The sequence below is a fragment of the Wickerhamomyces ciferrii genome, contig 00039 (genome assembly GCF_000313485.1).
Source record: "Wickerhamomyces ciferrii WGS project CAIF00000000 data, strain NRRL Y-1031 F-60-10, contig 00039, whole genome shotgun sequence".
In the NCBI taxonomy this organism is placed as follows: Eukaryota; Fungi; Ascomycota; class Saccharomycetes; order Phaffomycetales; family Wickerhamomycetaceae; genus Hansenula; species Hansenula ciferrii.
In genome coordinates, this window is record NW_011887701.1 from 15,005 (window position 1) to 37,202 (window position 22,198).

The following is a 22,198-nucleotide window of genomic DNA, read 5'->3' on the forward strand; positions in this document are numbered from 1 at the left end:
TTATCGTTGAAGCTTTGTGGAATTGAAATTAGTATACTTGATTGAGTATTAATTGAAAAAATTGGCTAGACATATTCTTTTCGCGTATACCATATTAGAAATCAATACAAAACTAGTTATTTACATCAAAAGACCATAAGAATCCAATTGAAATGCTATGAAACATATAATACACTATAGAATACTAATAACCATCATATTCTCATCAAATAATTCCAAAATGATGTGATTTAATAGTTGATTTCCATAGATATTTCATAATTTCACTGCTATATGCGGATGCCTTCCCAATGTAGTAATTCAACCGACCGAGAAATTCAAATAATTCCAGAATTTTGATATAAAAGGACACAATTTCTACTTTTGAACCTTGCTTTCAATAACTTTTCAATTAAGAATCATACAATAACAACTCAATTGAATTAAATCATGGTTGAATTAAAAAACTCCACTTCAGAAATCACTTTAAACACCGGTGCTAAAATCCCAGCTTTAGGTCTTGGTACTTGGAGATCCCTTGAAGGTGAAGCTTATAAGGCAACTTTACATGCGATTAAAGAATCTGGTTATTTACATATTGATGGTGCTGCTATTTATAAGAATGAAGAAGAAGTTGGTAAAGCTATTAGAGATAGTGGTGTTTCCAGAGAAAAATTATTTGTTACTACAAAATTATGGGGGACTCAACATAGAAATCCTGAACAAGCTTTAGATCAATCTTTGAAAAGATTAGGTTTGGATTATGTTGATTTATATTTAATTCATTGGCCTGTTGCTTTTAAGACTGATAATATTAAAGATGGTAATTTGTTATCAATCCCTGAAAAACCAGATGGCACTAGAGATATTGATTTAGATGGTTGGAGTTTTATTAAATCATGGGAATTATTTCAAGAATTACCAAAAACTGGTAAGACTAAGGCTGTTGGTGTTTCAAATTTTTCAATTAATAATTTAAAAGATTTATTAAATGCTCCAACTACCAAGGTTACACCAGCTGTTAATCAAATTGAAGTTCATCCTTTATTACCACAAACCGAATTAATTGAATTCGCATTATCAAAAGGTATAATCACTGAAGCTTATTCTCCATTAGGTTCATTAGATTCACCATTATTTACAAATCAGACATTATTAGAAGTTGCTAAAAATTATGATGTTTCAGTTGCTCAACTTTTAATTAATTGGGCTTTGAAAAGAGGTTATGTTGTCTTACCAAAATCTGTTAACCCTCAAAGAATTGATGCTAATTTCAAAACTTTCCAATTAAAAGATGAAGATTTTAATAAAGTTAGTGATTTAGTTAAATTAGAAGGTGAACAAAGGTTTGTTAAACCTGATTGGTCACCATTTAAAGTCTTTGAATAGATCAGATAGATGAATACTAGAATAGACTTGGCTAAGCACTGGATTGTGGACCTGATAGATATACAACTTATTACTTTTTACTAAACAATTGTAGATTTGAATTGAAAATTAAGTGAAAATTCATAGTTTATATATGTTTTTGTTTACACTTATAATTATGACAGTCAACCCTGCCCGAACCGAGTTTTGGTGATTTTTTTGAATTTTTCATTGGAAGCTTTGAAAAAAAATCAATTTTAATGGGTATTAAAATCAAAAGAGATCAAGTAAATACATAGAGAAATCAGTAATCATGTTACGTTCTCAGTTATTAAAATTTTCCAAAAGATTCATGGCAACTGCCACTCAAGATTCTAAAAAGGAATTAGAAGAAATCACTAAATCATGGGCTTCAAATTCAAAATCAGATTCATTTAAAATTAAATATCAACAATCAAGAAGAGCTGTATTAAATGGTGTTGGTCCTTATGGTCCACCATCTTTAAGATCTAGAAGAGCTAAACTTCAATATATGTCACCTTTAGGTCTTGATGAAGCTTTTGATTCTGCTTATGAAATTTTAAAAACAAAATCTAATGAAACTTATAAAGAAATTGAAGAATTAGATACCAAGATTTCCCAAACCAAAAATGTTAATGAATTGGAAGAATTAAATAATTTGAAAAATTCAAAATTAGTTCAAGCTGAAATAGATAATCCAGAAGTTCGTTTCAATTTCACATATCATGATAAAATTAATAATGATTCATCAATTATAGATTATAATGAACCAGTTTATAGAGAATTGAAAAAAAAACATTGGGAAGATTATAGTCAAATGTTATTAATGCAAAGATTAGAACAATTAGGTGCAATCCCAGATACTTTACCAACTTTGAACCCAAGAGCCGAAATCCTTGTGAAATTTTTAAATCATACAACAATTAATAGATGGATTGAACCTGGTAAATTATTACCAACAAATGCAACAAGTTACCCACCATCTTTTAAAATTCAAGAATATGAAAATGTTGATCCAAAAAAACAATTATATACAGTGCTTGTGGTTAATCCAGATGTTCCAGATTTAGAAAATGATTCTTTCAAGACTTATTTACATTGGGGTCTTTCAAATATTAAATTATCAAATTTTAATGAAAATTTTATAGGACCAAAACAAATTTTAGAAAACAAGGAAATTAATGAAATTATTGATTATTTACCACCAGTTCCTGAGAAAAACATTCCAACTCAAAGATTTATTACATGGGTTTTCAGACAACCTGAATCAATTTCAATAAATTTGAAAAACAGAGATTTTGATATTAGATCATTTGTTGAAGATCATGGATTAGATGCTATTGGTGGTCATATTTGGAGAAGTGAATGGGATTCAAGTGTTGCTAAAGTTAGAGAATTATATGGTTTACCAAAAGGTACTGTTTATCATAGAGTTCGTAAATAGAATTATGTTAAATCAAACTTGTAAATATAAATTTAATATGGAAATTTACCAATTGTAGTTCTACATGGTTTATTTATGTTTCTAATTTTACATTATATATTTTTAATGATTAAACTTATATCATGATTTATCTAAAATCAAAGTCTAAAAAATTTATTCAATATGTTTTTTATTGTTTTTTTAATAGTTTATGTGATGTATGCTTTTTTTTTCTCCAAAGAATATTCAAAATAAATACAGGAATATATTATAATTCTCTAAAAATTTGATAGTTCAATTACTTTTAATTTTTAGCAGTTTCTAAAGATTCAACAGCTGAAATAATAACTTGAGCAAAATCTAATTTATCATCATCTAAGTTAATTTCTTTTGATTGAGTTTTTGGAGTTTCAACTTTCTTTGGGGCATTTAATTCAGCAAATTTGGCTTTAGCTTCAAGAATTAAAGCTTCTTTTTTAGCGAAAAGTCTTTGAGCTTCAGCTTTTTTAGCTGTTGATTCTAATGAATATGTATGGTAAGCACCGTATAAAACACCTGCAGCTAAAGCTGAATATCTGAAAACCTATAAAAATTGATCAAAGTTAGTACATAAATCTCAATTGAACCACAAGTAGTGGACTATGGAACCAAAGATTGTAAGAATATCAAATATTCAATTGAGTTATAACCATCCCCATACTACACCTTCAATTACCCATAAATACACCAACAAAAACCATAACCAGCCCTTAAACCTCACAATCCTCAGCACACAATCTCACCAAATCTCTCTACTCTTATCCAAAACACATACGTTAACAGTAGACATCTTGTTCTCTTATAGTTTATACCTATCAACAACCTTTCAAATACGCTTTAATTTCCATTTCCTTTAAATTTAATTTCTTTCATTTTTGATTCGCAGTAAAAAAAACCGAAAACAATTCGCGAAATTCACCCGGCAAAGGAAAACTGATTTTCCCAAAAGAGGTAACTGCCTAATTTGGTAATTTCCTTGGGTTTTTCTGAAAAGGTAATAAACTTGAATTTGATCTTTTATACTCGCTTTAAATATTAATTCATTTGATCTTTGGATTTACTTTGAAGGGGACAAGACCAAGGAGTATTAAAAATGTTCACCCAGACGTTAAGGAGAAGTGCGTATTTACTTGTGGTTTTTTTAGGGATCTTGTTAGCTTACAATTCTTCTATTTTAGATGCGTTAAAATATAGATCTAGATCTATAAATTTACAATTTAAACAAAGAAGGTTTTCAACATCTTCTTCATCATCTTCATCAAATACTACTACGGGTGGGATTAATGATATACCTTTCAAATATAATGTATCTGTTGCATTTCAACCTAAAGAACGTGATGAAAATAAATTCTTAAATGAAATGTTTAAAAATAAGAAATTAGATTCTCCAACAGGTGAAGATAATTATTTTATTGCTGCTAAATCTGCTCATGAAATCGCTGTGGGTGTAGCTGATGGTGTTGGTGGATGGGCTGAATTGGGATATGATTCAAGTGCAATTTCAAGAGAGTTGTGTAAAGCTATAGAGAATGGATATCTTTATGGTAAAGATGCTATTTTTTCAACAAATCCACAATATTTATTAAATGAAGCTTTTGAAACAATTCAAAAAAATGGAGTGGTTAAAGTTGGCGGTACTACTGCTTGTTTAGGTGTTTTTAAATCTGATGGTATCTTAAATGTTGCTAATTTAGGGGATTCTTATTGTGGTGTTTTCAGAGAAAATAAATTAATATTAGCAACTAAAATTCAAACTCATGGTTTTAATACTCCATATCAATTAGCTATAATTCCACAAGAAATTTGGGATAAACATACAAAGAAAGAAAATGGTAAAAAAGGTAGATTTATAATGGATAAACCAATGGATTCAGATACTTATGAATTTAAATTACAAAAAAATGATATAATAATGTTTGCAACAGATGGTGTAATTGATAATATAAACATTCAAGATATTGAAATTTTTTTAAAAGATAATGAAGATTTAAAAATTAATGAAATTTCTCAAAAATTTGTTGATAAAGTTTATGAATTAAGTATTGATGAAGAATTTTCTTCTGTTTTCAGTCAAGAATTATCTAAATTAACTAAACAATTTTATACTGGTGGTAAAGAAGATGATATAACTGTTGTTTTCGTTCAAGTTGATCAAAATTTATGAAAAAATACCACATCTAGATTAAACTGCATGAATGACATAAAATGGCATAAAACAATCACAGCTTCAAGAATTATATTTATATGACCTTTTGTATTTATTTGATAATTATTTTTCTTTTTTTTTTGAAATGTAAAGTCAAGATTATATCTATTCATTTTCATCATCAAATTTACTTTGTAAAATATATTTATTAATTTGTTCTTTTTGTGATCTTCTTCTTTTTTCTTCTTCAACAACATTATTTGCAAATTTAACATTTGATGGTAATTCAAAATTCTTTGTAGCTATTGATTTACCCTTCTTGGTAACTAATGTAAATGGAATCTTACCTGAAGAATTATTTGGTTTTGAATTATTTTCATTTGATTCGAAAAAATCTTCAGTTCTATTTGATTTAATATTTTGTGGTAATTCCAATGTAGTTTTATCAATTTTATGTGAACTCATACTATCAAAAACCATCTTTTTAAATTCTCTTTCTAATGCTTCTTCAATCTTACGTTCTTCTTCTTCTTGTAATTTACGTTCATACATTTCATAACTTAATTTGATATTTTCATCATCTTCTTCATCACCAGTAGTTTGTCCATCAATGTTTAATGTATTTCTATTCTTTAATTCATCATCAATTGGACCATCTTCATCTTCATCTTCTTCATCATCATCATCTTCATCGTCGTCATCATCGTCATCTTCATCATTTTCATCCTCTTCATCTTCGTCTTCTTCATCATCTTCATCATCATCACCAGATGTACCAGGTGCAATACCTTTTGATTTAACTATTTCATTTAAAGTTTCAATAGCAGTTTTCAAATCTGAAGATCTTTTAAATTTATATTTTTCAAATGCATTAACAACTTTAAATTCACAATCTTTTGGTAATGGAGAATCTTTCAAAAAGATATAATAATCAAAATATGTTAAAAATAATTGAAATTTATCTTCAAATTTTTTACTTCTTAATGTAAAATTTTGTAAAATTGAACAAACTAAATGAATTCTAAAATAATCATCTAATGGATCTAATTCAGATTCTCTTCCTGGCATTGGATTATTAAAAGCATGACCAAATGTTAAAATTTTATATAATAAATCATGAATTAATGAAACATTTATAATTTTTCTTTCACAAATTTCAGAAATATATTTAACATGAGCCATTCTAATTCTATTATATCTATAATCATTAATCTCTAAACCTCTAATAATTCCTTCTAATATGGTATCAACAACATGAATTTTGAAATCTCTTCTTAAATTCTTCAAAATATCTGATAATAAAGTTATATTTTCATAATTGATCTTTTCAGGTTTTGTAAATAATGAGCTCATTGTATCCATGATATCTGAATCATTTAAATCTGCAGATCTTATAATTGATGATACTTGTTTTAAAGTGCCATGTTTTAATTCACTTCTAACCAAAGTTTTAAGGAAAGCTTGTTCAGGTTTTAAAACTTTAGATTTATTTTGAATTGATTTAATACTTGGTGGTTTCAAAACTAAAAATAAATTTGAAATTGCCATTTTGTTATTTATTGTTAATTTATCATTTTTCCTTTTGGCTTGTAAAAGATCCAACATTTCTTCCATTAATTTATTATGTTCAGATAATAAATATTTCCCACTAATTTCGAAAAAAATACTAAGGATTTCAATATTATTTGGAGTGGTTAAATTTAAAATTAAACTTCTAATTTTATGGAAAATAACATGTTCTGGGACTAAACCAAATTTAATCATTTCACAGAAAAACATTATATTCTTAAAATTTAAACCATTATGATAAATTTGTGATCTGAACCCACGATCTAAATATTCTAATAATTCATCTTTCAAATTCCCTAAGTGAGGATCTGAACTTTTCAAAAATCTAGCATAGACTCTAACTCTACCTATATCTTTTGTTGTGGTGAAATGTTTTAATAATCTGTTTTTCGATGCTTTACCAATTAATCCTTGATTCCAAAATTCTAATGTCGCATCATCAATATCTTTCAAATTTGAAGCAGTTTCAAGATGAACCAAGAATTCATTCATTTCATTGGCTTTTGAAGAATCATTACTTGAATTTAAAGCTGAATCAATAACTTCAGATGGAATTTCTGGTAAAACTTGATAAAATTTACGATCTTCTTCATTCGCCCAAATACCAGAATCTTTATTAACAATCACTGATTCATTTTCATTTGATTTATCGTTATTATCATCATCTGTGAAAGATGGGGGTTCAATTTCGAAAAATGGACATAAGATATCAGTTGCAGTTTTGAATCTTTCAAATAATTCAATGGCTTTGGAAAGATCAGCTTCAATTTCTTCCACAATTCTACCAGTTCTAACTTGTGCCTTATGATTTTTTGTTTTCAAATTCTTAACAATATTATGTAAATCCTTAGTACGACTAATGATTATTTCTGAATAAGAATTCAATAAAATATGTAATTCTTCATTTGTTTCTAGTAATTTAGGGAATCTTTTGATAAAAGTTGTTGCAATTGATACAGTTAATCCAACTTTCATCTTGTAAGATAATGATTCCTTCAAAACAGCTGGTATTAAACCTTCATTTCTTGCAGCTCTTTGTGACATAAATTGCGGTAATGGTTCAACATTTTTAAAACCATTGAAAAGACCAACAGATTCAAATTCAACAAGGAATCTAATGATTAATTTGACTTTGGAAATACGCTCCTTTTCATCTTTCTCATCCAATTCAGTTTTAGGAACTTGAATTTGAAGAAACATCCACCCAAATAAATGAGGAGTAAATTCTTTATTAAATCTTTGATGCAAGGCACTAATAATCTCAATTGCACTAGGAACATCAATGGATTTAGTACATTTCAATAAACCTTCTTGAGAAGAAATGATAATTTCTGATAAATATTTGGTCAATGATAATGTCTTGATATCTTTCAACACCGAATCTTGGTTATCCTTATTGATCGAAGTCTTAAGCTTCTTGATGAAGGCATTGTTTTTCTTTAAACTGGTATCCAATTTGGAATTCCCATCTTGTAGCTCGTTATCCCAAGCGCTAAGATTGAGCTTCAAGAGCTCATTCTTTCTCTCCTAGAACAACCGTTAGCTCGAAAAGCTCCACAAAATCCACAGTAAACCAAACAACATATCAACTCACTTCATCCATAATACGCTGCCCATAAAACAAGCGCCCAGCAAGAAATAGCTCTTTGATTGCCTTTTTTCCAAGTCAAAATAAACTGATTTTGTTGATTTTGTTGATGTTTAATAATTTTGATAATTTTGACGCTGAAAAGAAGCTAAAAAAAATTCGCGAACTTTTGGCTTTTAACAGGGCTGCGAAACCAGCGCTTAAATCGAAATTGATTTGTCTATTAACAAAGAAGAAAATCTTGAAGTGAAAGGGAAGTGCTTTAAAGTGGATTATAACGGTGGTTAAGTGGTATTGCTGATATTTGATAGTGTCTTGATTGTTATTCAGATCAATTTGATTGTGCTCGTTTTTCTCTGGATTTTATACGGTTCTTGAAAGGTCAATTATTCATTATTATTGTTATACCATTAATTGAAGATGAGCTCAGATTCTATAAAGCCCACCAAAGCAGGGCCCAAAAGAGTCATTGGATCCTCACCAAAGAGACATCTGGGAGTACCCAAGCCCCAGTTGACCTCACATTCGAGATCTAGTTCAAATAGCTCAAATATAACACCCATTCCATCTCCATTATCAAAAGAACAACGATTCAATTCTCCATCTTTAGAAGATCATATCACTCCTACAAAATCTAAAGAACAACAACACCCACCAAAAATCCAATCATTAGTTACACCTGATATTGTACTATCAGATCCAGAAATCATTGAAGGCTCTGAATTAATTAACCCTTTCATTGTTGATGAACAATTACAGTCTTTACAACCAGAATTCAAAGAAAATGGTGAAATCATAGAAGAATCAATATCATGTCCCATTTGTGATGAAAAAATGGTTAGTTTATTACAATTGAATCGCCATTTAGATGATGCACATACAATGGATGATACACTGGATGGTATTGGTGCTAAATCCCCTTCATTAGAACCAACCAATGATGATATTAAATCTTGGTTACAGAAAACTAATGAAATGAAATCAAAATTACAAACTGCATTACCTAGGAAATTTGTTAAACTAGATATATTTGATAATAATAATAATAATTTTAGTATAAGTGATTCTTCATCAAGAGATAGTTCTTCAACTTCATTGAATACAGTCACACCTGAAATAACAGTTACAAGGAAACATTGGAAAAAACCAACGGGTCATGATAGATGTTCCGCTTTGAATTGTAAAAAAATATTAAATATTAAGAATGGATTAGTTAATTGTCGGAAATGTGGTGATTTATTTTGTCATGAACATGCAAATTTCAGAGTTAAATTAAATAATTCTGCTAATTATTTTAACGAAGGTGTTTGGTGTAAATGTTGTGAGAATTGTTTTACTCAAAAGCCAGGATATAATGATTTTGGACTTGTTAATGATGTTTCTAATAAATTTAAAATCTTGAGACAGAAAAGATCAGATGAAAAACAATTATATTTAAATAAATTAGAAAAGAGAATAATTAATTTAACAACGGCAATTTCAAAAATTGATAAAGAATATAAATCAAATGAATTTAATAATAATTTTTTAAGATATACAATAAGTAACAAGAAAAGAGAAGCTGAACAACAATTAGTATTATGGGAAGATGGTAATACTAAATTGAATTGTTTCCTTTGTTTAAGGAATTTTAGCTTTACATTGAGGAAACATCATTGTCGTCTCTGTGGGAAAGTTGTCTGTGCAAGTGAATCAACTGGTTGCTCTAAAGAAATACCAATTAACTATTTAACAGAATCTCTTGATGATGTCCCAAAAATCAATGATGATTCATTATTAAGAATGTGTCGAAATTGTAAAGATGTATTATTTATAAAGAGAAATTTCATCAAAGATACAAAAAATCAATTATCACCATTATTAGAAAAATTTGAAGCCCAACAAAGTATTAAAAGGGCAATTGTCATGTTAATGCCTAGATTCCAAGATATGTTGTATAAATTACAAAATGATTCTTCAATACAAAATAAATCAATAACAGCTGATGCATCAAAATTAAGGAAAAAATTAATGGATTCATTTGCAAGTTTTGATAAACTAACTAAAGAAATTGTTTTATTAACACCTGAAAATGAAAGTGAATCAAAAATTCAATTATCAGTTCAAACAGATTCTATAAAATTCATTCAAAAAAATATGATTCCATTAAAATCATTACCCAAAATCTTAAAACAAAAAGAAGATCTAGTCAAATCCCAAACCCCTCCAAAGCTAAACCATGAACAAATTCAAAAGATAAAACAAAATCGTGAAGAATTAATGGTTTTAAATGAACAAAAATTTCTTGTTGGTGAAATGATTGAAAATTGTAAAAATCAACGAAAATTTGATGAATTACCTACACTACAAGATAACATGGATGAATTGGAAAGAAATATTCAAGTATTACAATTATCCTTGGGGAATGAAGGGTTTTAAAATAGTATTAAAATGAATTATTTATTGGATATTTTTTTGTTTTGTAGGTTATATGATTACTGCCCGTAACAAATCGCGATCAAATTTCTCGAACAGTACAAAAAGTGAATAATACTGATCTCTATTATAAGATTATAGTGGAAACACACAAAAGTTTGTGATTAAACAAGGTTTTAAAGATGTCTATAAGGACCCTTGTAAAAGAGAGAGATGAACAATTGGATCTATTATTAGCATTCATACGACCAACCACTTTAGAATCATTCTCATCTTTGCTTATTTATGGAAATCCATCAACTGGGAAATCATATACAACTAAGAAATATATGGAACATGCACAAATCAATAATATATGGATTCAATGTGATGATTGTGTTTCTATAAAAGTTATCTTGAAGAGAATATTACAAAAAGTTCAATTATTAGTTACAGAGGATCTTGGTGATGATTTTATTATAAATAGAAATGATACATTAACATTTGATAATTTTTTGTCAACTTTAAGTGAAATTTTCACTGTGGGGGTTGTTAAAGGACATCATTATATCGTATTGGATAGAGCTGATGAATTAATGGATGATGAAGCTGATTTATTTAGACAATTTACAAGATTATCTGAAGTATCTAGGATACCGAATTTATCAGTAATTTTTATAACATCAATTAAACCAAGAGAAATTATAACATTTGGATTACCAATGATTTACTTTGAGAATTATGATAATGAACAAATTTCAAGGATCTTAAGTGCTGACCCAATTTGTAAATTTTCAGATGAATTGGGTATCAATGAATTTGAATTGAGAAGTTTTTGGAGTAATTATATAAATATTATTGTGGAATCATTTTTCCCATATACAACAAATTTAAATGTTTTAAAAAGAATTTCTATAAAATTATGGGATAAGTTCACTAAAGAGATTGAAAATGGGAATTTAAAAACAAATGAATTTTTAGCATTATATAGAGCAAATCTTTCATTATTATCATCAGATTATGCATTTGAATCTGAATTAAAAGATGAAAATGAAGAAGAACAAGAGGAAGATGAAAATGAAAATGAGACCGAGAAAAAAGAAGATGAAGAAAATGATAAGGATGAGGATAGAAAATCACCTAAACAAAATGATAATAATGAATCAGGATTTTCAATAACAACAAAATATCTTATAATTGCAGGATATCTTGCATCATTTAATGATTCAAAATACGATTGGGTTTTTTTTTCCAAATTAAAAGGTTTTCACAAGAAGAAACAAATTTTTAGAAGTTCTAAGAACTCTTCAATGAAGTTGAGCTCAAGATTACTAGAACCTTCATCATTTGAATTAGAAAGACTTTTAGCTATAACACATGCTTTATATAAATTAGAGAATTCTAAACCATTAATTTCAAATTTAGATTTATCAACTCAAATTTCCAATTTATCAACTTTGAAAATTTTAATTAAATCAAAAAATAATGATTTTATAAATCCAAAAACCAAGTGGAAAATTAATGTTAATTTTCAATATGTTAAGAATCTTTCAGATGAATTAAATTTCCCCTTGGAAAATTACTTAGCAGAATAAGTCATATTTTCCTTTATGGAGATTGTATATAACTACAATAGCTTTTAATGATAATGAACAATAATTAATTAATGCCTTATTTCAATTAAAATTTATCAATTTTGTTAATATGTATAAAATCGCTAGTTCCAAATTTCCTTATTTCAACATTATTTTGAAAATAATTTGATTTCCAATAGTTCATTTCATTTGAACCATATGGACCATGGATTTTATCATCACCAACCCAACGAAATTCCCACTGTACTGGTGATGTAGTTGATGTAGTCGATGTAGCTGTATCTGTAGATGTAGATTCCTTGATATCTTTTTGCTCTTTTTGTGGTTTTATATAATTCTTACCAGATTCTTGTTTATACCTCAACATTATTGATTCTTTTTCTAATTCATAAATATCTGTAACTCCATGTTCAATTAGTTTTTCAGCCAGTGATGTGATTTTCAATACTTTTTCCTTTTTAATTCTTTGAGTTTCTTGTTCCTCTTCTGATAATTTAAATTTTTTATATCTATTTTGCTTTTTGGAACCTTTGTTTAATCTTTGTAAAGCTTCTAATGGAGTTTCCACCGGATCTAGTTCACCAATCAATTCAAATAATAAGTCTTCAGTGAGTTTCTCATCATTCACTTCTTTTTTTTGTTTTGATAATTCTTGTCTTTTCAATTGTGCAGCTTTAGCCTTTTGAATATCTTTCTTCTTTAATCCATCAAGCCATTGATTATCTTGTTCATCTTCTGAACTTTCACCACGGATAAAATTACCATCTATGTCAAATCTACCTTCTGATTGTTCTGCTCTTAAGTTGAATGCATCAATTTTAGGTTCATGTTTTGGTAAATTGTTTGAATGTGATGATTCTTGATCATAGTAATAATCATCAATTGGTTTGGTTTCTTCTTCATCTGATTCATCTTCTTCATGATTATTATTATTCACTTCATCTTGATCAATCTCTGCTTCTTTTTCAAAATCTTTTATATCCATGAATTCTATTTTCGAGTGTTTAACTTTTGGTTTATCATCATCATCATTTTTGTCATTTTCATTTTCCTCTTCATCATCAGATGCAAACATATCACTATCACTATCATCCTTTGCATTCGTATCCTCTTTTGGCTTTACATCTTCCTGTTTTTCATAATCTTCATCAGAAGAATCATCATTATACTGACTAACATCAACTTTATTTGGTTTTTGAAATCTTCTTTTTTTATTACCTTCAATATCTTGATTTAATAATTGTGTCTCATCATCTTGATCATCATCTGATTCTTCGTGGTGTGTTCTTTTAAGTCTTAATGGGTTTGTTTCATCTATTATGAAGTTATCAGACATTATAAAATGAAATAGTATAGCTTTTTATACAAGGTTATTCCAATGTATTTTATTGAAAAGTAAATAAAAGATTACATACTAAAAAGTTCATACACTACGCAAAATGGCAGATTTATACGAAATTTTGATTAGAAGGTGATAATTCTATATGAAAATGGAGGTATAATATCATTTATTATCTGAAACTAATGTTCTTTTTGATGGTATTGCATTATGATGTCTTCCTTGGAGTTTTCCTCGAGAACCAGGTTAGAAGGGTATAATGTGATACCGGTATAAAACCTTTTACTAATCATGAACAGAGACAATAATACTCAATTATTATTGTATTCAAAATCATCCAAGGTATGCAAAACTATTGTCTTCTTTATCGTTTATCATATTCTTTAACCCATTACTAGGTCTATCCTTCTACCACATTCCCTCGTCATTAGTAAGACTTCCAATAGTTTGTTGAGACTTATCCTGTTCCAATCCAGTAATCACACCATTTAATTCATCCATAGAGTTCAAAGATAATTGTTTCTTAGATCCCACCAAGTTTAATAATAATCTTGTCTTATTTCTAATCTTGACGATTGATTTCTCAGATTCCACAACATTCCCATAATCATTATCATATTTAATACCTGATAATAACTCTTTCAATAAGGTAATTTGAGTGTGAATTTGACTATTCAACCCTGCTTGCATTTCCAATACTTGAATGATACCCTGTACTTGTCCTACAAACACATATTTCTGATAAGCTGCTTGGAAACCATATTCTTTCCCTTCTAAAAATGATTTTTTGGTTGAAGCTTCTTGACCTTCTGCGAAACCTTCCTTATAGAATCTTTTAATTTGTTAGTAATAATCCTGGAAATCCCCAATTTAAATTAGAACTTACTGTTCTTCGAGATTTAGCACGTCATCAAAGTCCATTTTGTATTTAAACAAGATGAAAGTTTTATCTTATTACTTTGTGAGATCTGATTCTTGGTGATATTTGGTATTTGGTATTGTTTTATACCCGTTGAAATTCTAAAGGAAAAAAGAAAAACTTATTCATTTCGCAAAAAAGGTGTCACACGTCAAACATCAAAACAAGGGTTCCTTTACAAAATTGTAAAGGTGATCAGGGTTATAAGCTACTGGTATAGTTCAATTTTGCTAAATTCACTCAATCAACACAGAGAAACCCAGGCTCAGAATGGGCTATCCAGGGTTTGGTTATCAAGATAAAGAAGCAGAAATCATAATCTCAGATTCAGATATAAATAAAACCATAATTTCTAACCAAGATTTAAATGAATTTTATGCAAATATTCCATATAAATTTTATATAAATGATGAAAATTATGAATTAGATTCAGATTTCTTGAATTTCATATATAATTTAATCTTGAATAATGATTTCGATTCTTTTATGAATAAAAATTTTATATCAAGTACTGAATTAGCTTCCATATTGAATAATTTGAATAAAAGATTGAAGAATAATGGGAAAGTTCCAATATTGAGTAATAATTTACCCATAAAAGAAGTTGATGAAGATACATATACAGATACTGATAGTGATTCAGATACAGATAGTGACGTTGATTCAGATGATGATTCTAAAATCATTGATATTCAAGGATTAATATGGGATAATATTGAACAACGTGAAAATTTGTTAAAAATAAGAGAATTAAAACATAAATCATTTACAAATATAACAGATTCTAAACAAGATGCTCAAAAGGATATCAACACGATATTGAAAAATATAAATTATGGTTGGAAATTTGGTGTTTATTTCAAAATCCCCAAGCCTAAACTTTCACATTTCCAATTAAGAAATAATTTAATTTGTTTAAATTCTATTAAGGAAGTTTTCTATAATGAATTATCAAATGAAAAACCACCAAATCATGACTATTATGATTTATCATTACCTACATTACATTCAGTGATCAAAAAAATCAATACATACACAGGTGATATTGAAACTGTCTTAAGTCTTGATGATGATCCTATAGAAAGAATCTCCACTATAGAATGTACAGATAATGGGCTTTTAATAGCTGGTACATTAACAGGTTCATATCATGTTAAGAATTTAAAAACTGGTGATACAACAAAGAAAATCTTGACAACAAATTCAAATGGGATTATAAATTTTGCCAAATCAGTAGAGGATTCTATATTGTTTTCAACAAATGATATGAGATTAATCACAACTGATTTACAAAATTTTAAAGTTAGAAGTATGGTTGATTTTCCCTGGGCTATAAATTCAGTTTCTTTCAACCCACTAGATCCAAATATTAAATTAATTGTTGGTGATAATATAAACTCATTTATTTTGGATGATCGTGTCTCTGCAAATAAACCTGTTAATATCATAAAAGGTCATAAAGATTTTTCATTCGCTTGTGATTGGTCACATAATGGAACTTCAATAGCTACAGGGAATCAAGATTCCACAGTCAGGGTATATGATATTAGAAATTTAAAAGAAAATCAATATTGTATGAAGGGAGAAATTGAAAGTTCAGTAAGAAATGTTAAATTTAATAATAATGATTCTATGTTGGCATTTTCCGAGGGGATAGATTATGTTAATCTTGTTGATTTAAATAGTATTGATTCTGGACAAGGTTCTAAACAAGTTATTTCAATGTTTGGTAAGATTGTTGGATTAGATTTTTCAAATTATGATGATGGAACTGGTGAAATGTTAACTGTGGGGATTAATGATGAATCTATTGGTGGGATTTTACAATATTTGTTGGAAAGTGAAGAGACATATGTTGATTATGATTGGTTTTAAGGAAGAAAAAGTAATGTATAAGAAAAGGAAAAATGGTTTATAATGGTTACATATTTGGTTTTAATGAATAACATATATTAATTTATCGTAACAAATCATAACCTTCTATTTCAACCAGCAACTTACAATTGATTCTCTAGGCAATTGTTTTACCACTGATAACTTCTTTACCAGTTTTTTGAATTGTGGCTAAAACATCTTCATATGGTAAGCTTGAAGTAACATCAACCAATTGATTTTCTAATGAGATGTCAATTTTGGAATTTTCTTCTTTTCTTGATAATGCTTTATTAACAGCATTTGAACAACCTTTAGATAACATAGTATTAGTAATGATCCAAAGATTTCAAAAATTATTGGTATTCAACCAACTGAAACAAGATAAACATACCTGAACAGGACATTTTAACGTTGAATTGGTATTGATGATCAGACATTGTGAATTATTTACTCTTAATTGAACGTAACTTAATATTTAATTGATGATCTTTTAGATAATTTAATTATGGGAAATTTCGGAAATTTGGGTCTTTTTATATAAAAACAATTCGCGAATTGAAGAGCAAATTCACGTGATTGAAAATTTCCGTTTTGAGCTGTTTGAGATATTTTAGCTGAACATCAACAGCTTTAATAACTCAGAAAGTCAGGGTGTTTGAGGGTATATTAGTGATCTAGTTATTTTAGGAGTATATTTCAATGGACGAGGATAGAAGGGTGTTTTTCGCTGTGAAAATTGGTCAAGAAACCATTCATTTAATCATCAAATTATCAATTCAAAGTAGAGCTCATCAAACCATAAAGAATTTTTATGAATTGATTAAATCAAATAGTTACAAAAATACAGAGTTTCATAGAATCATTTCACCAGAGTTTATTATCCAAGGTGGTGGTATTACTGGGTTTCAAGGGGAACTGCTAAGGTCTGAAGATGTCCATGAAGATACTACAAAGTTAGATAGGAAGGGATTAATTGTTGTTGCTAGTGATGTATATCAAGATAAATCAAGTGAATTTTTCATAACTTTAAAAGATTTGAGTGAATTCAATTCATTACAAGGAAGATTTATTGTACTGGGCGAATTAGAAAACAAAAGTTTGGATAAATTAATTGAGTTGACCAAGGATTTACAAGTTGATGATCGGGATAAACCTTTAGAAAGAGTTAGTATAATAAAGACTGGTGAATTACAGAAAAAGAAGAAACAACCAAGCACAGAACAAGAGGAAGTAAAGGAGAAGTGTAAAAGAAAAAGACATAGCTCAAGAGACTATGATGATCGTTCACACAGATATCATGAGTCAACTCATCATCATAGAAGTGAAAAGCATAGAGATGAAAAAGATGAATCAAGACATCATTCAAGACATCATTCAACAAATCATTCACACAGGTCAAGATACGACAAAGACTACTCAGATAGAGATAATAAAAGATTAAAGAAATCAAATACCAGATCTCAAGATGAAGTCAGAAAAGGTCGAGGATTTAAATAACTTAATGAATTACGAATTACAATGTATCAATAATTTTGTAGAAATCACATATATTAATTATAAAAAACTTATATCATAATCTATAATATAATTGTTAGTATTATAATTCCCAACATTGAAATATAACACATATCCATAAAATATTTTTCTTGTTGAATCAGATTTTTGATGAATGTTGGATTAGGAAAAGTTATCAGCATTGCAAGGCTCTGAGTGAGCTGAGTAAGGTTTTCATCAGAACAAAAAAAAATGTTTGGATGCAGAGTGTTATTGATATTATTGAAACTTACCCATTGGACTATGAAGTTGATTTAATAATCAGTTCTTGATGATAATATTCATGATTTCCTGGATTTTCATTGAAAAGTTTATAGAAGTTTAAAATTTTCATTCAAAATTTGTTTTTTTTATAGTGGGAAACGTGGTAAGCGACACATTTTTGTATTTATTAGGGCCTGTTGAAAGGTAAGAAAAGGGAGATATTGGGTAAATTTTGTATGACAGAATGTATATTTTATCTGATATTTATCATGAGCGCCACTGAAATAATATATAAATTAGATTATCAAGAACAAAAGAGCATTGGATCACTCAATATCTGGACAAATAATGTTTCCACCACTGTTAATACTGACACTTGTTGCTGGCAGATGATGGAGTTACCGCGAATTTCTAAATGTCAAGGTTTCAATTCTCCATAAACAACCAGAAAAGGAGATCTTGGTAGGCTTACAAAGGCAACAATTTCAAATTGGATCGAAGATCTCGAGGTAATTGAACTGCCTGGTGCTGATTATCGGTATATTGCTTTATTGAGACTGAGTTATTGGTGCTATTATTGGTGCTATTATGTCCAACGGAGCTCGTGTTCAAATACGGGAGCAATCCCATGAACAAAAGGATAAACTTCATAGAGATGCAGCTGAAAAGGCAAAATTAAATATAAACCCTAAACTAGTTAAATTAATATCTGTTAAATTGAAAGAAGCAGCTTTGGACTCTCCAAGTTTTAGAGCTAGTGTTAATTATTTTAATTCTCAAGTTGATCAAACTGAACATTGGATTGAAGGTTTATTGAAATCTTTGAAAAAATATCCTCAGCAATTTAATGATTTTAAAGAAGTTAATAATGTTTTATTTAATCAATTGATTCCGGATTTTTTGAAAGATGGATTGATTAATCAGGATAATTCAGTTGCTATTTTGGATACAAGTAAAACTAACTTAGGAAGTTTATGGGAATCAAATACTAAAGCTTTAGAATTAAAAGAAGCTGAAATTACTGAATTATTATCTGAATTTTCCAAGAATGAAATAAGACATTTTAAAGATTTTAAGAAAAATTTTGAATTTTTCCAAAACAAATTTGATACTTTAATAAGTAAATATTCTTCACAAAATAAATCAAAAGATCCATCTGCCTTAAGGGAAGATGCATTCCAATTATATGAAGTTAGAAAATCTTACCTGGCTGCCTCACTTGATATATGTGTTGAAATTTCAAAATTACATCAACAATTAGATTTCACTTTTGTTAATCTAGCTGAATTATTATTTAAAGGTAAAGTATCATTTGATGAAAAATATTTTGAAAAAGCAAGAGCATGGTCTGTTGCAGTATCAAAATCAGTTAAAACATTAATTGATGATATGATTTATTCAAGAAATCAAATTGAAGAAGCTACAATTTCACAATTTACTCCATCAAGAGACTTGGCTTCACATAATCCTGCTTTAATAAATCCTCAAACTTTAATAAATGAAGAGACAGAGCCAAACAATAACAACAATCAACAATCTTTTGAAAAACATGGTTGGTTATTTATGAAAACTACAGTGGGGAAACCTGCAAGAACAATATGGGTTAGAAGATGGGTTTTCGTTAAATCTGGAATATTTGGACTTTTTTCATTAGCTCCATCTAAAAATTTTGTTCAAGAAACTGATAAAATTGGTGTATTATTATCAAATATAAGGTATGCCCCCGATGAAGATCGAAGATTTTGTTTTGAAATAAAGACTATTGATGTTACAATCATGTTTCAAGCTGAAAGTCTTGAAGAATTAAAATCATGGTTAACTGTTTTCTCAATGGAGAAGAAACGTGCTATTGAAAATTCAGATTCAGATTCTGGCAAATATGCATTTGGTAGATATCCTCCATTGCTTTATGAATTTGCTTCAACTTCATTAACATCAATTGATATGGAATTAACAACTTCTAAAGCTGAAAACACCAAGGATGATGATACTCAAACAACAGTGGTTTCTTCATTTTTATCACAATTAGTTGGTGGTAAAGAACATTTAGATTTTAGATTATCAGGTACAGTGGGGGATTTCCAAGAACCTGATATAAGTGCCCCTATGATTACCAAAATGACAAAACTTTCCATATTGGCACATGCTTTCTTGAATTCTACAATTATACCCACTGCAGTCACGGCAAATATTTGGGGTAGTGTTAATTGGGGGACATATTATGTTTCAGATCATGATATAAGTTATAAATTAAATCAACCTGTATCTGATTCAAATATTTCTTCATTATCTAAGACACATAAATATCCAGATTTTTACCCACAAGATTTGAAAACTTATGATATTCAATTAAAATCATTATTTGATACTAGTGTTCCTAAAGATGAATTAGTGGTTTTACATTTTTCATGCCTGTGGGCTTTGAACCCTAAACAAGAGTTATCAGGTCGTTGTTTCGTTACAACTGAAAATTGTTATTTTTACTTAAATAGTACAGGATTTGTCGCTCTTTTAAAAAAATCAATTGCAGATCTTGTTGCTGTTGATGTTACCAATGAAAAGGATTGGGAAGTTTTAAAAGTTTATGGTATTGAAGGACTGAATATGAAAGGAAGAATTTTCTTGGATGATGGGAAATTAATTCAAAAAAAATTAGATTTTTTAATTAATAATTTATCAAAAGATGAACCAAAATTACAAAATGAAGTTATTCAAATTTTAAAACAAATTGAAACTGATGAAATTAAAAAAATTGAAAAGAAAAATTCTATAAAGAGGAAAAATACTGATGCTTCAGTTCAATCTACATCAGGATCAACACAAATTAATTCAGAATTATATTCATTTCAGCCATTTTCAGGTGTGGTTTCTCATAATAAGAATATGAAGACAAATTATAATGATGAATATCATCAATGTACAGTTAGAACTTTTGATGCACCTGCTAAAGCCATATTTCATATTTTATTTGGTGATCATTCTTCTATATTAAGAGATTCTATAAGATTTATTGATAATGATGAATATGAAGTATCACCATGGTATTCCAAAGGATCAGAATTAATTAGAGAAATTGAATTAAAATTAAAACTTTCCAAGAAATTATTTAGTTTGAAAAATAATAATGCTGGAGAAAGTGTTGTTCAACAAACTATTGAAGATTTTGTCGATATGAAGTATTATAGAATTAGAGAAGATAGAACTCCTTTAAAAATTGCAATGGGACAAGTCTTACAATTAACTAAGAAATATGTCATTATTGAAACTGATACAAAAACTTCAAAACTCTATATTTATACTAAATTAGATAGTATTGATCCAGGGGTAAGAAGTTTATTTGCACCTGCACTAAGGAAAACTTCAAAAAGTTTTTTCAAAGATGAAGATCTAACAATGATTGAACAAATTGAACATAATGTATCAAGATTAGGATCTCATGGTAAAATAATTAAAGCTATTAGAACGTTTGGGAACTTGAGTAAAAGTGATGAAGTTTATATCCCCAAGGAGAGACAGGTATTCAATTTTACATTGAATTTAATGTTTAGATTATATTTTAAAAAATTCTGGTATGATTTAGCTTCAGCAATTTTATGTGGTTCAAAATTAATTTTTTCATACTTGGGTAAAATTTTGGGTGAATTGGCAATGAATAAACTTATATTGTTATTATTAGGTATTTCATTACTTTTTAATTCTTTCCTGGTGGGTAAATCAACAGTTTCATTTTGGACTGCCAAAAAAGCAGAACATTTAGTTAAAGATTTTACAAAAGAATTAAATATGAATAAAATGGAAAGAGCTATTTATATTAATGAAATTGATGCTTTAAGTTCTTCAAATTTTAATGAATCTTCCATATGTTTTACGAAATTTATGAATTCTGGAAATATTGAAGATTATGCATCACAAAGTGTTGATAAAAGATTTAGAAATTCAAGACATGAAATTGCAGTTAAAAGAAATGAATTATTAGTTGAATTGAAAATATTGGAAAAAGTTGAAAAAGAATTAATTAATGGTTCATGGAAAAATTTCTTACTTTCTGAATTGAACTTATGTAAAAAGGCATTAGAAGATTTGAATGTTACAAATCCAGATTTAGAAATTTATTGTTCAAGTTGTATTGAAGATTTTCAAAAAGTTTCAGCTTAGATGGATGGATAGTTAAACTACAATTATTTA

General features: G+C 28.2%; 13 protein-coding genes across 13 annotated transcripts; 8 read left to right on the plus strand and 5 right to left on the minus strand.

Moving 5' to 3' along the window:
- Positions 1–429: 429 nt before the first annotated feature.
- On the plus strand, positions 430–1,368 carry BN7_1691 (uncharacterized protein; the record flags this gene model as incomplete). The annotated part of the gene is made up of 1 exon (XM_011277601.1): positions 430–1,368. One exon carries the CDS (start codon positions 430–432, stop codon positions 1,366–1,368), a length of 939 nt encoding a protein of 312 aa, XP_011275903.1.
- A 292-nt stretch (positions 1,369–1,660) lies between these two features.
- MRPL35 (mitochondrial 54S ribosomal protein mL38) lies at positions 1,661–2,812 on the plus strand (the record flags this gene model as incomplete). The annotated part of the gene is made up of 1 exon (XM_011277602.1): positions 1,661–2,812. The coding sequence occupies one exon, from the start codon at positions 1,661–1,663 to the stop codon at positions 2,810–2,812; it is 1,152 nt and encodes a 383-aa protein (XP_011275904.1).
- A 283-nt stretch (positions 2,813–3,095) lies between these two features.
- On the minus strand, positions 3,096–3,620 carry TIM11 (F1F0 ATP synthase subunit e; the record flags this gene model as incomplete). The annotated part of the gene is made up of 2 exons (XM_011277603.1): positions 3,096–3,374; positions 3,606–3,620. 2 exons carry the CDS (start codon positions 3,618–3,620, stop codon positions 3,096–3,098), a joined length of 294 nt encoding a protein of 97 aa, XP_011275905.1.
- Positions 3,621–3,923: 303 nt separating this feature from the next.
- Positions 3,924–4,994, plus strand: PTC7 (type 2C protein phosphatase PTC7; the record flags this gene model as incomplete). The annotated part of the gene is made up of 1 exon (XM_011277604.1): positions 3,924–4,994. One exon carries the CDS (start codon positions 3,924–3,926, stop codon positions 4,992–4,994), a length of 1,071 nt encoding a protein of 356 aa, XP_011275906.1.
- Positions 4,995–5,141: 147 nt separating this feature from the next.
- NMD2 (Nmd2p) lies at positions 5,142–8,162 on the minus strand (the record flags this gene model as incomplete). The annotated part of the gene is made up of 2 exons (XM_011277605.1): positions 5,142–8,048; positions 8,154–8,162. The coding sequence occupies 2 exons, from the start codon at positions 8,160–8,162 to the stop codon at positions 5,142–5,144; spliced, it is 2,916 nt and encodes a 971-aa protein (XP_011275907.1).
- A 391-nt stretch (positions 8,163–8,553) lies between these two features.
- On the plus strand, positions 8,554–10,551 carry PEP7 (phosphatidylinositol-3-phosphate binding protein; the record flags this gene model as incomplete). The annotated part of the gene is made up of 1 exon (XM_011277606.1): positions 8,554–10,551. The coding sequence occupies one exon, from the start codon at positions 8,554–8,556 to the stop codon at positions 10,549–10,551; it is 1,998 nt and encodes a 665-aa protein (XP_011275908.1).
- Positions 10,552–10,730: 179 nt separating this feature from the next.
- Positions 10,731–12,122, plus strand: ORC5 (origin recognition complex subunit 5; the record flags this gene model as incomplete). Its single annotated transcript, XM_011277607.1, has 1 exon — positions 10,731–12,122. The coding sequence occupies one exon, from the start codon at positions 10,731–10,733 to the stop codon at positions 12,120–12,122; it is 1,392 nt and encodes a 463-aa protein (XP_011275909.1).
- An 85-nt stretch (positions 12,123–12,207) lies between these two features.
- LIN1 (U5 snRNP complex subunit LIN1) lies at positions 12,208–13,458 on the minus strand (the record flags this gene model as incomplete). Its single annotated transcript, XM_011277608.1, has 1 exon — positions 12,208–13,458. The coding sequence occupies one exon, from the start codon at positions 13,456–13,458 to the stop codon at positions 12,208–12,210; it is 1,251 nt and encodes a 416-aa protein (XP_011275910.1).
- Positions 13,459–13,869: 411 nt separating this feature from the next.
- Positions 13,870–14,151, minus strand: LTO1 (ribosome biosynthesis protein LTO1; the record flags this gene model as incomplete). The annotated part of the gene is made up of 1 exon (XM_011277609.1): positions 13,870–14,151. One exon carries the CDS (start codon positions 14,149–14,151, stop codon positions 13,870–13,872), a length of 282 nt encoding a protein of 93 aa, XP_011275911.1.
- A 499-nt stretch (positions 14,152–14,650) lies between these two features.
- BN7_1700 (Vegetative incompatibility protein) lies at positions 14,651–16,255 on the plus strand (the record flags this gene model as incomplete). The annotated part of the gene is made up of 1 exon (XM_011277610.1): positions 14,651–16,255. One exon carries the CDS (start codon positions 14,651–14,653, stop codon positions 16,253–16,255), a length of 1,605 nt encoding a protein of 534 aa, XP_011275912.1.
- Positions 16,256–16,391: 136 nt separating this feature from the next.
- Positions 16,392–16,692, minus strand: ATX1 (copper metallochaperone ATX1; the record flags this gene model as incomplete). The annotated part of the gene is made up of 2 exons (XM_011277611.1): positions 16,392–16,564; positions 16,647–16,692. 2 exons carry the CDS (start codon positions 16,690–16,692, stop codon positions 16,392–16,394), a joined length of 219 nt encoding a protein of 72 aa, XP_011275913.1.
- A 262-nt stretch (positions 16,693–16,954) lies between these two features.
- BN7_1702 (Peptidyl-prolyl cis-trans isomerase B1) lies at positions 16,955–17,752 on the plus strand (the record flags this gene model as incomplete). Its single annotated transcript, XM_011277612.1, has 1 exon — positions 16,955–17,752. One exon carries the CDS (start codon positions 16,955–16,957, stop codon positions 17,750–17,752), a length of 798 nt encoding a protein of 265 aa, XP_011275914.1.
- Positions 17,753–18,601: 849 nt separating this feature from the next.
- BN7_1703 (uncharacterized protein) lies at positions 18,602–22,168 on the plus strand (the record flags this gene model as incomplete). Its single annotated transcript, XM_011277613.1, has 1 exon — positions 18,602–22,168. The coding sequence occupies one exon, from the start codon at positions 18,602–18,604 to the stop codon at positions 22,166–22,168; it is 3,567 nt and encodes a 1,188-aa protein (XP_011275915.1).
- Positions 22,169–22,198: the final 30 nt, after the last annotated feature.